Source organism: Haliaeetus albicilla, chromosome Z (genome assembly GCF_947461875.1).
Source record: "Haliaeetus albicilla chromosome Z, bHalAlb1.1, whole genome shotgun sequence".
In the NCBI taxonomy this organism is placed as follows: domain Eukaryota; kingdom Metazoa; phylum Chordata; class Aves; order Accipitriformes; family Accipitridae; genus Haliaeetus; species Haliaeetus albicilla.
Window position 1 is genome coordinate 6,969,871 of NC_091516.1, and position 13,969 is coordinate 6,983,839.

Sequence of the window (13,969 nt, forward strand, 5' to 3'; positions counted from 1 at the left end):
AGATAGTGAATCAACTCTGAAGCTCTATTTCAGGGAAATCTCAGATTTTAACTTTGAAATTTCCCTTGATGGATTCGAGTAAGAGGGCTTTGTTGTAACAGAGATTTCATGTATTAGGTTGTAACATTCTAACTTTGCTAACCTAGATGTCAAAATAGAAAGTGTTGAAGATTCAACAGCACAACCTTTCGGAAGTTGTTTATGTAACAAGCAATGCAATTCCAAATCTCAGTGATCACACAAAACAGTATTTTTAGTAACAAATGTCATGCTCCTTAGCATTATAAGAGGTAGTTTTTGAATATTTATTTAATAGCTTTGTTTTACTAGCAGCTATTCTGAAATATTCAGGTAAGATACTCTGCCAAAGGTTACTTGGAAATAACACGTAAAGCTTTTATGCCACAAATGATTTGAGACTATATAAAACTTGCTTGTAAACAGCTGAAATGTGTATTAATTTGAGATAGTGTTCCAAGTGGCTTTGCTCTTGTTTCAAATCTATTGCAAAGATAGTGAAAGACTTGTTTTGCTGCTCCCTCTGTTAATGTTTGCCATATTGATAGCAGGAAGCAGGGCGCATTCTCAGTGTAGGTAAATCTTGAGCCCATAAGTATATGGACTTATTGCAAGTTCGGGTAGTTGTTAATAGCAGTCTGTTCTGCCTCCTGGCAAGACAGGAGTAAAATACACAGTGATCTTATGGTGTCTTCGTAGTAGGGCTATTTATCAGAAAATGTGCTACATTGGCTCAAAACCAGATCATACCTAAAGCAATTGTTTTGTCCTGTATACAAAGGATGACATTTGTAAATGGACCTGACAGAAAAACATTAAGCATTCTTTTTTAGTACAAACTATTTTTAGTCATAATGTTTATTAGGCATATTTATTACAAAATACTAACTGTACCCTTTTTGTGTACGTTTTGCTTACCAGTTTGGTAACTTGGGTGGAAGGCTCTAAGCAAAATACTGTCTTTTTAACCCCTTATGTCTTTCAGTTTTCTTCAGTTTTCCTACTTAGCAGAAATTCTATTTTCAATATTTGACAAAAATGCAATTATTCTGGTGAACTTGGATTAGTTTGTCTGGTCTTTTCCTGGGCTATGATTATTTTGTTTGCCCTTTTTTGCAAGAGTAGATAATAATTTCACTGCCACCTCGTTATTTAATTCAAACTATTGTTTTATCTAGGTCTTCTGAACTCAGAACATGAACATAAAGACTGACAATCCAAAAGTTGGAACAGATGTTTGACTAACATATTCTTCTGTGAAATGAGATTTTTTTAATAGAATGTCAAAACATGAACAGAAACAGATATGTATATGTAAGGTGTAGATTTGTTCTCGTAACTGTGTTTAAAACAGGATAGTTGAAAAGTAAAGACAGAGTGATTATTTTATGCTGCCCATCCCTATGCTTTACTTTCTTCAGCTTTTAAAAGACAATGCATTTGTAGAAAATGCTGTCCCCAAATGGAAAGGGGAATAGTTTCAAACAAGTCATGTATCTAAGTTTGTCTGAGAGATTAATGTCTGTTCCCAGGGTCCTGAGTTATTCAGGTTATTTGGGTGAGCTTTGGGAGCGTGGAGGAGGGTGGAGGGTTACCCCACTGCTCATTTGCTGTGGGATGAGGATGCTGGGAGAGTTGCTGCAGCCCAGCGGGGCTCATTAGCAGAATAGTCCATCTAAGCCTGGAATAGGCTTGTGTTTCCCAATTCAAGCAGTCAAAGAAACTATGCTATAATATGGTGGTTTATATTTCAAAAGTGCTGTTTTAACATTGACTAGTCCTATTGAGTCATGAGGTCAACACTTTCAAGTTCGAATGTTTGCCACCACCATTTTTCTCAACCTCTTAGATTGTCTTGATTTTCAGGCATTGCTCAGCCCCACACGGATGAGCTACAAGTGCTTTATCCTTGCTGAAAGCCTGCTGAGCCAACTTTTATGTTATCTAGATTTCAGTGTCTGACTCAATAGAACTGAAGTTTTGAAGTGAGTACTTATTTCCCAGAAAAGCAGCCCGATTTAGATTTCCTGGGTCTGTCATTGCTGTTCTCAGAGTGCAGTGCTGACCTAGCCAAAGGTAACTTCTGCAGAGTTTTCACTATTACATGAGCAACTGTATGTCTAATGGAGTTTGATGAAGAAGAAACATGTTTCATAATCATGGAACGATTATGCAATAGTATTCAGGGATGTCAGAAACAACGAGCACAAGATTATAATCAGGATAAATGCTCTGGGATGCCCATTTAGAACATCACTGAACTAAAATCAACACTTTAGTCTGTAAAAAAAAGAGTTTGAAAGGCTTTCTAAAATGATACTATGGCAAATTACATCCTAATGTAAGAGAACACAAGGAATTTCTTATCTGTAATTCTACCAAATAAGCACAGCATGCTTCTGAAATGAATCTTCTCATAGTCAGTGTCTGCTAAGTCTGGGCATGGCCTTTAGGTTATATTTCTGTTCCTGTCTTTACCTCAAGCAGTTAGCGGGGGGGGGGGGCAGGGGGGGTTTGGGGTTTTATTTCCTTTTCCTGTTTGGTCCCCCCCCCCCCCCCCCCCCTTTAGAAGTAGGAATTTATGCTAGCATCAGTAGTTTATGAGCTACAGACATTTTGTATTTACAAAATGTGTTTAAAAATCCTCTGAACACAGGAAGAATTAAACAGTGGGGGATGGTATCTTTGCTTTTAACATAAAGCTTTTTCATAACTAGCATACTGCCCAGAAATGCTTCTGTCCAGCTGCCTTCATGGCTTGCTGCCTTTGCTGTCTGCTTCTCTCTCCCATGAACTTACAGCTCCTTCAGACATGCTCCCTGCATTTGCTTTCATCTCCAGTGATTTTTTTACAGCGTTAGAGCTTGGCTCACAAATAGGCCCTGAGTTTTGCTTGTCTTTAGGGACTGCATCTTCTGCTTTTGCTTTTATTTTCAGAAGGCCTTAATTGCTTTTACACTTCTGATGAAGGGTATCTGCAGTTTATGAGCCTAACAAGATTTCACGCTGTCTAACCTGCGAGAGGAAGGAAGCAGGAGAGTGTTGAATCACTTTGGGTGAAAATGGACACACAGGAGTTCAGATTGTGCTAATTTTCACCTTTCTTCCAGCACACAGGGCTGGTTCTCTCTCTGTAAGTACTGTCTTTATAAAGTAAAGGATGATCCTGGATCTAAGCTGTGCAGTACTGTTGTCCTAAAAGCAGATTCACTACCTGGTGTGCAATAGACCCATTTCAAACACTCAGGAGAGATACTACTTTTTATTCAGGCCTGGGTGCTCAGTGGACTTTCCACAAATCAAGCTCACCAGATTCATCAGGTGTGCCTCTTTAATACACTGACAATTGCATATAATTTACTAAACTACTCCTATCTAGTACATATTCAAACTATCTAATGAATATGCATAGAGTTATATAACCATAAGTCAAATGCCTTCTCTACATGCAGGGGTGTCTTGGGTGGTCGTTTGGGGAGGTATCATCTCCTCACTTTGACTGCTAAGTTGCTCTGTGTCGGGTCAATGGTTCATTTTCCTGCCAAGAGGGATGTATCATCAACCAGGAAGAATAGAATGATCAGAATGATCTTGGCTACTTCTCTGGGTATTATTAAAATTGTTTTAAGTTGAAAATGATTAACTAAATTTAAAACAGGATTTTCTAATCTATGACAGGACTTTCTACATCTGACATCACTACATCTCCTGATATACTGGGGTAGTAGGGAGAGGAGATGCTTGATCTCAAATTCCCCAGCCCCATGACCCTAGCAACGTATAATTTCCTTGTGCCATTGGTTTGTGTGCCTGTCTGAATGCAAAACTACTGAACGAGTTGCTGCAAATGTAGCTAAGCCTACTACTAGGTCTGCTAGTATGTAGATGTGGCCCAGGTTTCCTAATCCTGAGGAGCGAGCTACCTCACATCTCAGTGAAAGTGAGCTGGCAATGCTGCATGTAATACGGGATAGGAGAGCAGGCATGTGGGGAAAATCCCTCACATGCCCCTGCTTGCTTTGTGGTGAGTGTTTTTTGTCGCCATGTCCTCAGATAAATTCTTGGATGCATTTTCTCCAGCTTGTGGTTGTTCTGCTCCCACCACTGAGGTTTGCTCTTGTAAGGACTGATTTTTTCCTTAATGATGGAGCCGGCTAACTCGTGTTTCTGTACAGAGAGAAACTTATGTTGCGTGAGATATCTCTATTCACTCCAGCTTTTGTGGATGAGTCTCAGTTTCACTGCCTTTAAAGGAGTTTGTGCTCTGGCAGTGTTTGTTTATTTTTGGTGTTTCTATGCTGACATTTTTATTTAAATTACTCCACATGTTGCACTCTCACAGAGTCTGACCTTTTTCCTGCATTGCATTCAGGCTAATTTTAAAGGCTGATATGAATTCTATTTTTCATACTTAAGTATTTGCTTTCATTTACGGATGTGTATCTATGCCTTATCTATCTAAATGGCATTAATTAAATTAATTAATAAGTAAAATGAAAGTAAAATGAAGTAAAATGAAAAGGCTCTCTGACACAGACAGACAGGAATGTTGAAAGTTTCACTTAAAGAAGGAAGATACCCAGCAAACAGGTGAGTAAAAATGCATGCAGCAAATGGAGCATAAGAGGGACTTGCTGAAAGAGCTGTGCCCTGAGCAGGCTCTGGAGGCATCTCCTGTTGTTCTGGGGCTATCAGCAAGCGCTTGTCTAGACAAATGTCTGGGAGAGGAAGATGGGGCAGGAAGGAGGGAGTCTCTTCAGGTGTCTCTGACTCAACACAGTGTAAACTTCATGTAGTCCACCATAAATGGCAGTCAGAGTATGTTTTAAAGGTTATTACAGTACCCCCATCTAGGAAAATTTGTCTTGATACCAAAATAGCACCCTTGCCTCATCCATAACCGAGTCCTGCAGTGGTGGTGGAGAGAGGCTGTGTGCACAGTGGGGTGGTGGTCCCCGTGGCTCTTTGGTGCACATGCAGGCACGCATGCTCTTTCTCTGATGCTGAATCTTCTGAAAACGGGAAAAAGCTGCATCCGTTCAAGCAGGAAGAGTTTTGCTGCCACAGGTCTGGTCCAGAAATGGTCTTCAAGAGCCCCGTGTTTGTTTCTAAACTGAATGGGCGTGTACATTGGTAACAAATGCGTGTCAGTGGTGATTACTTATCTGGATGGTGCAGTGCAGTGATTCAGGCTGTAGCAATGCATGAGAACTGGCTTCCTATTAGCAAATCCCAGCGTGTTAGTCAGCCCGCAGGGACAAGGAGCCTGTAATTTGGGCCTGTTTCGTGTGGACTGGCTATTATGTGGCCCTGACCGACGGGAACGTGTGCCAGAGGGCACTGGGATGCTGACCTGCCTGGCAGCAGGTGGGCACTCAGCCTGCCCATGGGTCTGGATTTAATGTCCCACTCAGGATTGTGGGTGATGGAAGCACGAAACAAGCACCAGAGCTTTTGCTGAAAAAGGGAGAAGTGGGAGAGAAGCCAAGGGGACTTGCTAAACTGTCAGAAAAGAAATACTAAAAAAATATGAGTACTTTGGCAGCGGGTAGGAGCTGGGGCTGGAGCAGTCAGCCTGTCTGGCTGTTAAAGTTGACAATGCTGCTGCCATCTCCTGGCATGGCCCCGGTGGGCTGAACGGGCCCTGGCATGCTGTGGCCAAGCTGGGCTGCCCAGGACCTCCCAGAAATGCACCTGGAAGGCCAGGAGCAGGGCCATGCTATGCCGCTGAGAGCAGCAGACCTGTAGCACTCTGGGTCCCCACATGATGCACGGGCATCCTGCCCACAGTCCAAGGATGCTCCCTCACTGGTCCCAGTTAGCTTTGTCGGTGTATGTCTGTTGCTTGGCTGCATCCTGGAGGTAATGAGTGCCCCAGGCACTCCCAGCCCTGAAGAACATTTTCTGAGGAGCTTTATTTGGGATTTTGGTGCCCAGAACCTGCAGCATGCCCAGGATAACAGGCAGTGCCAGCAGTCACAGAGGACCGGCTGAGCGCTGGTGGGTATGGGTGGATGGGTCCTGCAGAGCTGTCCCCGGCCTCCGACCCAGCTCAGCGCCTGAGCCTGCAGCGTGAATTACATGTTAGCATAAAAGGGAAAGCCAGTGTGACACATAGCACACCAGTGCACAGTGTGTTTCCATTTTGCAGGTGAGCCTGGAGTCAGATTACTGACCCTGAATTTTGTCCCGTACCTCCCGGTTGGGTCATTTGTGCTCAGAGCCTCCCTGGCTGAGATGGGAATTTCCTAGCTATTTGTGGGGGGTGGGAGGGCTATTTTGGCTCTGCTAGTTATTTCATGGATGTTGGAGACTGCTGGGAAGACAGGAAGGCACTGCATTACTCTACCATGCACAGCACAAATGCCTGGAAAATATACGCAAGATGCTTTTGCAGAGAGGTTAAATGTTACTGTGATTATCAGCAGTCAAAACGAAGCCATTAATTCCCCAGCAGCCCTCCAAACACATTGCCCTGCGAGGTACACAGGGCTGGCAGGGCTCCTGTGCATCTGTTGCCCTGAGGCTGTTTCGCCGTGTTGCTGCCCAGTGCCTGTCCAGGCTGGACAAACCAGACTGCCCCGAGGGTAGCATGTGGTTAGGCATGTCCCCAGCTCCTCTGTGGGCTGTGCTGGCCCCCAGCCACGGGGATGGAGAACTGGCAGCCTCTGGCCTTCTGATGTGTACACTGCGCAAGTATGTGTTTCCTGTGGCAAGCACGGCATTCCCGTCATTTACTGTCCAGCCTCATTTTGTTTATTTAAACAGTTCCAGGAAGCAATCTTGCTCTGCTATTGGTGAAGCAGACGATGAAGATGAAGCTGCTGCCTCCTCTTCTACATGCACTTCACCCTGGAGTTGTAAAGCATAACTGTGCTGATACTCAGCAGCTATGATCTCAGGTGAGGAGGACACAGAAAAAAACCATGCTCCTCTAGAAACTGCAGGGGCCTTACATGGAACAGTGGTCAGGGAACTACTGTGCAGCAGACTAACATTTTGGAAAAGCAGTCTAGTGTTATATTTGCACCTAATTTAACACCAGGTGTTAACTAGCATAACAGTGACATAGCATTAACTAGTTACTAATTAACTGACTAGCATTAACTAGTGACAGAAACAATTTTTGGTGCTGGAGGTGATGCATAATGTAACACCCCCACCCCCTCACTTTTACATCAGTCTGAGTCTGCTTACACAAATCAGAACTTCAGCCAGGAAGGGGAAGAAGTTGTCTTTCCTCAGCTGCCACCCTCGAAGACTTTTGCAGGTGTGACCACCCTTAGAAGATCCAGCTGTGCTTTTTCCGTACTGAGCTGTAAGTTCACTGAAGCCCCATGAGGGTCCTCCACCCATTAAAAACAAAAAACCCCAACACCAGTGAGACCAAGGGTAATGTCAGACACAGCCAGGGCTGTGACTCCTTTCTTGGAAACGGGTCTGTGTGAGTAGACAGCACTACACCCTGCTCCTCACTCCCACAGTGTTCCTTAGAACTGTATTTTTGGACACTCTTCTTCCCCTTTTCAACAGACCTAAACAATCCTGCCTGGAGCGCCAGTCCCACATCTTCAGAGCACGGAGCCTCAGGCAGACACAGTCACCCCTTCCCTGCTAAACTTGCCCATATACCCAGCTCGGTAGCCTTCTGTCCTGGTATACCACAGTCACATCTCTCTCAGGGAATGTGTCTCTGTTGCTTGCCCATTACATAGTGCCCAGACTCTTCTCCTTCTGTGGTTACTACTAAGTCAGCCTTACAAAACACCAACTCCAGCACACAAGGTACATATGGAATTTTGTTTTGTTTTCTTTTTGCATATTATGTACTAGACAAATGCAACATTCAGGCTCAGTTGGGTAACAGAGGAAGACATTCAAACTCACCATAAAGTAAATTGTAGAAAGCAGAGTTTATATGACAATAAGCATGCAGCTTGCAAAAGAATGAAGATAGTGTACTGGTATTAAAACACATTTCCATACAGAGACAGCTGATGCAGCAATTTACAAGTTTAACTTCTGGCTGGAGTATGCAAGCCCTTTAAAGCTGGCATTCAAATTACCAGTAGCTTAATCAGCCATACTTACTTAAAGTACACAGTAAAATTTGATTTAATGTTTACATTCACTAGCCATCCAATCCAGCATCAAGGCACTTTCCTTGTTAGTATGTCTGTCCCTGTGTCCCATGCCTCTGCCTACGTAGATGCATATATCAGCACAGCAACATTCGGTGACCAGTAACCTTGACCACAGACTCCTTAACCCAAATAAAAGCATGTGGTTACTAGACAATCCATCGCTGCATCGAAGTGTCAGGCTGTATGTGACACTGTAAACAAGACTGTTGTGTTAAAAAAACACGGCAAGTCGACTGGATCCATTAACGAATGTGCTTTGATATGAAGAAAAGCAATAGGTGTTATCAGTTTCAACACTGCAGAGAATGCTCATCCACCACGCCTGCAGTCACCGGAGAAGAACAGCTGGTGCAGAGCGCAGAAGATGCTTTAGTCTGAGCAGGAGGACACAGAGCTTTCCAGCCGTCCGTCGACAGTTGTGCCATACACGTTTTTCATCTATTGTTACAGAAGTGTGCTTCTGCAGAGTATCAGTGACTTTATTGCATATATCCCCTTCATGGTTGTCTTTGCAAATGAACACAAGTACTGGCTAAGGCTGCATTCTGGGAGGAACTTACTGCCCACCCTCTCTCTGCGCTAAAATTATGGGGTGGGGAGAAGCAGACAATTGTTGAGATCTGGCCCTTAGTCATTGATTTTAAATTTGTTTGTATCAAATCTTGTGGCCTTAAAAATGCATCCTTGAGCGTTAAGTCAGCACTGCTTTCATTTTTAGGAATGGCTCAGATTGCACAAGTACTACAAAGGAAACAACAGTGAAAGCAAACACACATGCCTTTTTTTTTTTTTTTTTAACTGACCCTTTCACTTCTAAGGAAGAGGGAAGAGAAATGGGAATTTGTGAGTCCAGTGCAAGATACTTAATTTTACCCTTCTCCAGACATTTGTACTTATACCTCCACTTTACTGCAGTTTTCTAGATCAAGAGCTAAGCTGAAGACTGTGGGGTTGGCTGTAATTCCCAAATAGCTGTTTCATGACAAAAGACTCAACGTATTTGTTATAAACTGCTTCCAAAGAACATTAAAAGAAACTCTTGGAATTTAAAATGCTATATGTATCCATCCTAGCAACCAGACAAGAGGTTACAAGGGATTAATGAAGTTTTACAATCCATCAGTCAGCAGAACTTTTAAACATGGTTAAAGGAATGTAACCAAGTAACAGTTAATCTCAATTACAACAACCGTCCCAGGGAAAATAAACTAGTATATTTAGTCCCATTTAACACACATAAATTAGAATTTAAAATGTGTATGTCCTGGAGCAGGGGCTGACTATTAACAATTTTACAGTCTTTGGAGTTTCAGATCCCACTGTTAAGTCAATACTACAACAGCATATATTGATGTGGGTCTTGGATATTCAAGACCTGGCACTAATGAAACAAATTCAGTTACTGAAGTTTAATCAGCATGCTGATTCCCATATACTGGGCACACTAATCTAAGTTTTAACCATCTGGCCATGCTCCTCCAGTGTCCAAGAACAGGACTTGGCCCTCACATGCAAACTCCCTCCTCCTCCCAGGGCTAAAGTTTTTTCCAGTCCTGATGATAAGCATTTTGCTAGGATGCTGTATCACAGGCAGGCACGTGCTTGTCACAAACACTCCAGAGCAAAGCTTAGAAAAATTTTTGCTCTGCTGTGCTTTGCACTGCCAGGTTAAGGCTTTAGTTTACTACAGTTGGGCATATGAAACATAATTCCAAGACTTTCACTACTGTGAGAGAGGATAGTCCCAGACTAACTGCCCTGAAAGCAAGCCAACACACCTTAGAAAACCACAACAGAACTACAGAGATAAAAACATTCACTTTCCTTGTAAACAGAGGAGCAGTTAGCCTGCCTGCACTTAAGAGATATTTCAAATATGCTAATACAGGAAAAATACTTTATATTTCTACTGGCCTCCCTTTCCTGCCACCAAAGTAACAAGGTCTTTACAAGTATTCTCCCACCGCTACCTGAAAAATTCCAGTCCAGGAAAACAAGATGGACATGAAAGTATCAATAGTGAAGTGTGATTTTATTTTAATAATGCCTTTATTTTGTAAAGTGCACCATAATTACTGGGGCGGGGGGGCAGGAAGGAGAGAGCTTTTTCTTTTATTACTGTGTTAGGGCCAAGTTCAGCGAATTTCAGTGGATTGCTCTAATTACATTACAGACACTCTAAAAACCTGTATGCAACTGTTAGATACAATTAGATAGTTATGATCTAAAGTACAAAATCAAGTTAAACTCTGAACACTGCATGATATAATATTTGGCACACAGGTTTATAAACAAGCTGTAAACCTGTTCTTTATATGTATTGTGGCTTCTACAAGCTGTTCAGCCACCAGTATCTCCTGCTTAGTCTTTAATGTTTTAGCCCTAGATAAATGCACAAGCCTTAAAGATAGGGTACAACTCTACCAGACAGACAGAATTCTCTCTAGGCTACACTCCTGTACAACTCTGAGTTTATTACCACTGGCCCACAAAGAAAGAAAGATGCCAGAAGTGACAGGCCAGAACTCTTGTTAGCACAGACCTTTAAAAATACAAATCTGTTGATGCTGTTTAACATTGGAAATGGTCCATGATTAACAGCAACAGAGAGAACAAAATGCCTTCCCTTTACACAACAGAAAGGCAAATAGCAACTTCAGGAACAACTGAAGTTGTCCCTCAAATATGATATATACTACACTATCAAAAGTTAGTATCACTGGATCACAAAACAACAATAAAAAAAAATCCCCAAAACTAAATCATCAGTGTGTTTTTGAAAACATTCAGGCATTTGAAGCAATGCTCATACTAAGTAGCCAGGTTGTGGCCCACAGTATTTCAGAGATGAGCCAGAGGTGGATTAGATGCACATGACTGCAGGGCAGTTCTAATATGCATGCAAACCACTCAGAGACTTTCCCTTTTACTTATGGTTTCTACAGGCACTATGAAGTTTGCATAGAGAAGACAACTCATCCCCCAGTAAAGTAACTATTATTTTCCAACAGGAATGTGTTCTGAGAAAGGAATGCTCCTTCAGCCTCTGAAAAAAACAAAAGACAATCTCTGCTGTCTCATGACAACATGCTCTTCATTATGCCCTTGCCCTGTCGGATGGAGTTTGAAGGTGCTGGGGTGGAGTGGGGAGAAAAGGAAGGGGACTGGTTTGAAGAAAGCTGTAGTTATAGTAAGCTGCAACATAGTCTTTTAGTTTAAAAAAGTGCCCTGATACAAAAAATACTGTTGGGAGAAAGGAACTGTAGAATACTGAAATGTTATTAAAGATTCTGCATTCTTTATCTGTTTTAAATAGTCCAGACTTCAAGAGGTAATCTTATGAATTTACTTTAGCATTGCATTTTTTTTAACAAAAGCAGAAGACACATGTGAACATTTATATGTAGACCTGTCCTTCCATGCAAGCTGGCAGACAAGGACAAGGGAAGTTGAAATGATAGACACCTGCCTTTCCAGGGCCTTTAGTAACTGCTCTGCAGAACAGCAGCACCAGAGGTCACAGCAAAAAAGGTTTCAGGTGGTCTTAAATACATAGTTCTTTGCTGAAGGAGAAATAAAACCTTTGTTTTATTCTCACAACACAGCATTTAGTGTTTCAAATTAAGGTCTTATTAGTGTCAGATTAGAAAGCTGACTAGACTAAGTTAAGGTTAAAAAACCCCATCTTCATAAGAGTGCCATAAAATTTCTAGTTATCATTGGAGAAGGGGTTTATTTCAATGTAATTTCATTTTTCTTTAAACCCTGGTAGAGGCAGTCTCCAAGAAATGTATCTTCTTCAAGAAAATGCAAACTCTATGAACAGGGGAAAATTGAGACCTAAGGAAAAAAAGTACAGAATTTTAACAACCACTTAAGTGTTATTTGTGGCTTATGATTGCTAATACATACATACTACCAGTAACATTCAAATTCAGGGTATAGGTTTTGTTTTTTCTTCTGAGACCTTCAATGACTTCAGTGCTTTGTTTTTTACTGCTTTCAGTTTCAAGGAGGACCTGCGGCATGAACAGTGACATTACAGCACACTAATCATTGTAGTCAAGGTAGGAAGAAGGTCGTATTTCCTTTCTCCTGAGCAGTTAGAAAAATGATAAAAACTTACAGCTCATTACTTGCCTCTCAAGATGTATACAGCAAAGGTGCACTTATTAAACAGAGGCAATTTATATGACCAGAGAGGTATGGTATAATCAGACAGTGATTTGGGTAAAAAAGACTTTAAATAATTTGTTTTTTCATCTGGATTTTTAAACTTTTGAACATGAGGCTGAACTGCTGTGCATGAAGTTGCAAGGCACATTTTTAGGTCAAATTATTATATAGTTCATGTGTACACATATCTAAATGTAGGCAGAATATCAATTACTATAGTAGTATTCAGAGTCAAGCAATCATGTCTTCTTATTTGCACACCATAGCAAGGTCTATTTCATTTTTGTAATTTTTAAACTGGGATGAACATGATTTACATGTCTAATAAGCTGGAAACTTGAGACACTGGGCCAAGTCAAAATTCAGAAAGTCAGTCAAGCTACTGACAAGTATATGACAAGTATTCTTCCATGTTGGAATACTAAGTTTCAGTCTTACACAAAGATGCTCCAAGCAACTAAAGCTGGCTTTTTAGGCTTGTACACTGTCACAAATCAAAGTATTTCTTCTAGGAGGTCTATTGGCCAATGTGATTAATCGAAACTTGCCATTTTCAAACATGTGTAAATCTGATAATACACAAAAATTCCAAGGTAGCACAAAGGCCTTGTTCAGCTATCCAGACATAAGATTTTATGTAGTGCATAAAAGTAAGTCTCCAGTAGGTCTGGACTGCAAACTTTCCACAAAAACACAGTCCTTATTGTACTTTGTCAAATTACTCTTCACTTGAATTTCAATATTTCTATCTGCATTCAGATAAAAATACCTAGCTTAATTTATCAGAAACACAGGAGAAAGTGTGAACAGGCACTAATGAAGGCCTAAATAGAGCCAGTCTCTTCTCTCACTGAGGCATATAGCCCCCTTGTCTCACAGTCTGTGGGAGGTAACTTTTTGGCATTTCATCAACTGACAGTGGATTTCCTTCCACTGTTTCAGGTCTCACAGTTTGTCCTTCAGTACTTGTCTGTAAAACACCTAAGAGAGCAGCTTCCTGGGTATTTTTTTCCAGCCCAAGGCCCAACAGCTGTGAACTCTGACCTGAGATCTGCAGTTGTGCAAATCCAACAAGATCCCCCTCATTAGCAGAAGTAATTTGCTTTGTTCTTTCAAAGCATGGCCTGTCTGTGTTGGTTTCATCCTGACCCCCATTTTGTTTGAAATACTGCTGCCTCTGTGTTGTACTGTCACTTCCTCCAGCATGATCCTCTGACCTCTCTTCTGAATCTAGCAGTGGCTGAGTTGACTCAGACCTTGAAAAGACTTGTACAGGTGTTTGGTCTCTGTAGCCATTAAGTACTACAGTTGAATACTGTACAGTGCTTGAAGTGTTTTGCGTAGTTTCACCTTCGTCACTGTCAGAGACACTTTGCCTAGGAGAAGACATGCACGAGGATCCTCCAATACCACTGCTGTGCCCTTCTGAAGTACTTTTTTCCTTTTTAAGCAAGTCAAAGGGTTTTAGATCTTGTTCTGAAAAAGACTTCTTGTCATCAGCTTCTATTTCTACGACGCTTACATCTGTAAAGCTGCCTTCTGGGTACATCTGATCTTTGGAACTAAAGTTATGCTGAAAGAAAGAGATGGATGTTGCCTAAGAGGAAGGTTATGTTAAAAATCAAAACCCC

At 41.6% G+C, this 13,969-nt stretch overlaps 1 protein-coding gene across 3 annotated transcripts in view; it reads right to left on the minus strand.

The window, feature by feature from the left end:
• Positions 1 to 7,808: 7,808 nt before the first annotated feature.
• IL6ST (interleukin 6 cytokine family signal transducer) overlaps positions 7,809 to 13,969 on the minus strand; it is a 36,250-nt gene continuing 30,089 nt past the window's right edge. For all 3 annotated transcript variants that reach the window (XM_069777277.1, XM_069777276.1, XM_069777278.1), the window contains exon 16: positions 7,809 to 13,911. In XM_069777277.1, coding sequence (XP_069633378.1) covers positions 13,186 to 13,911 — 726 coding nt within the window. In that variant the 3' untranslated portion in view covers positions 7,809 to 13,185. The remainder of the gene's footprint in view (positions 13,912 to 13,969) is intronic.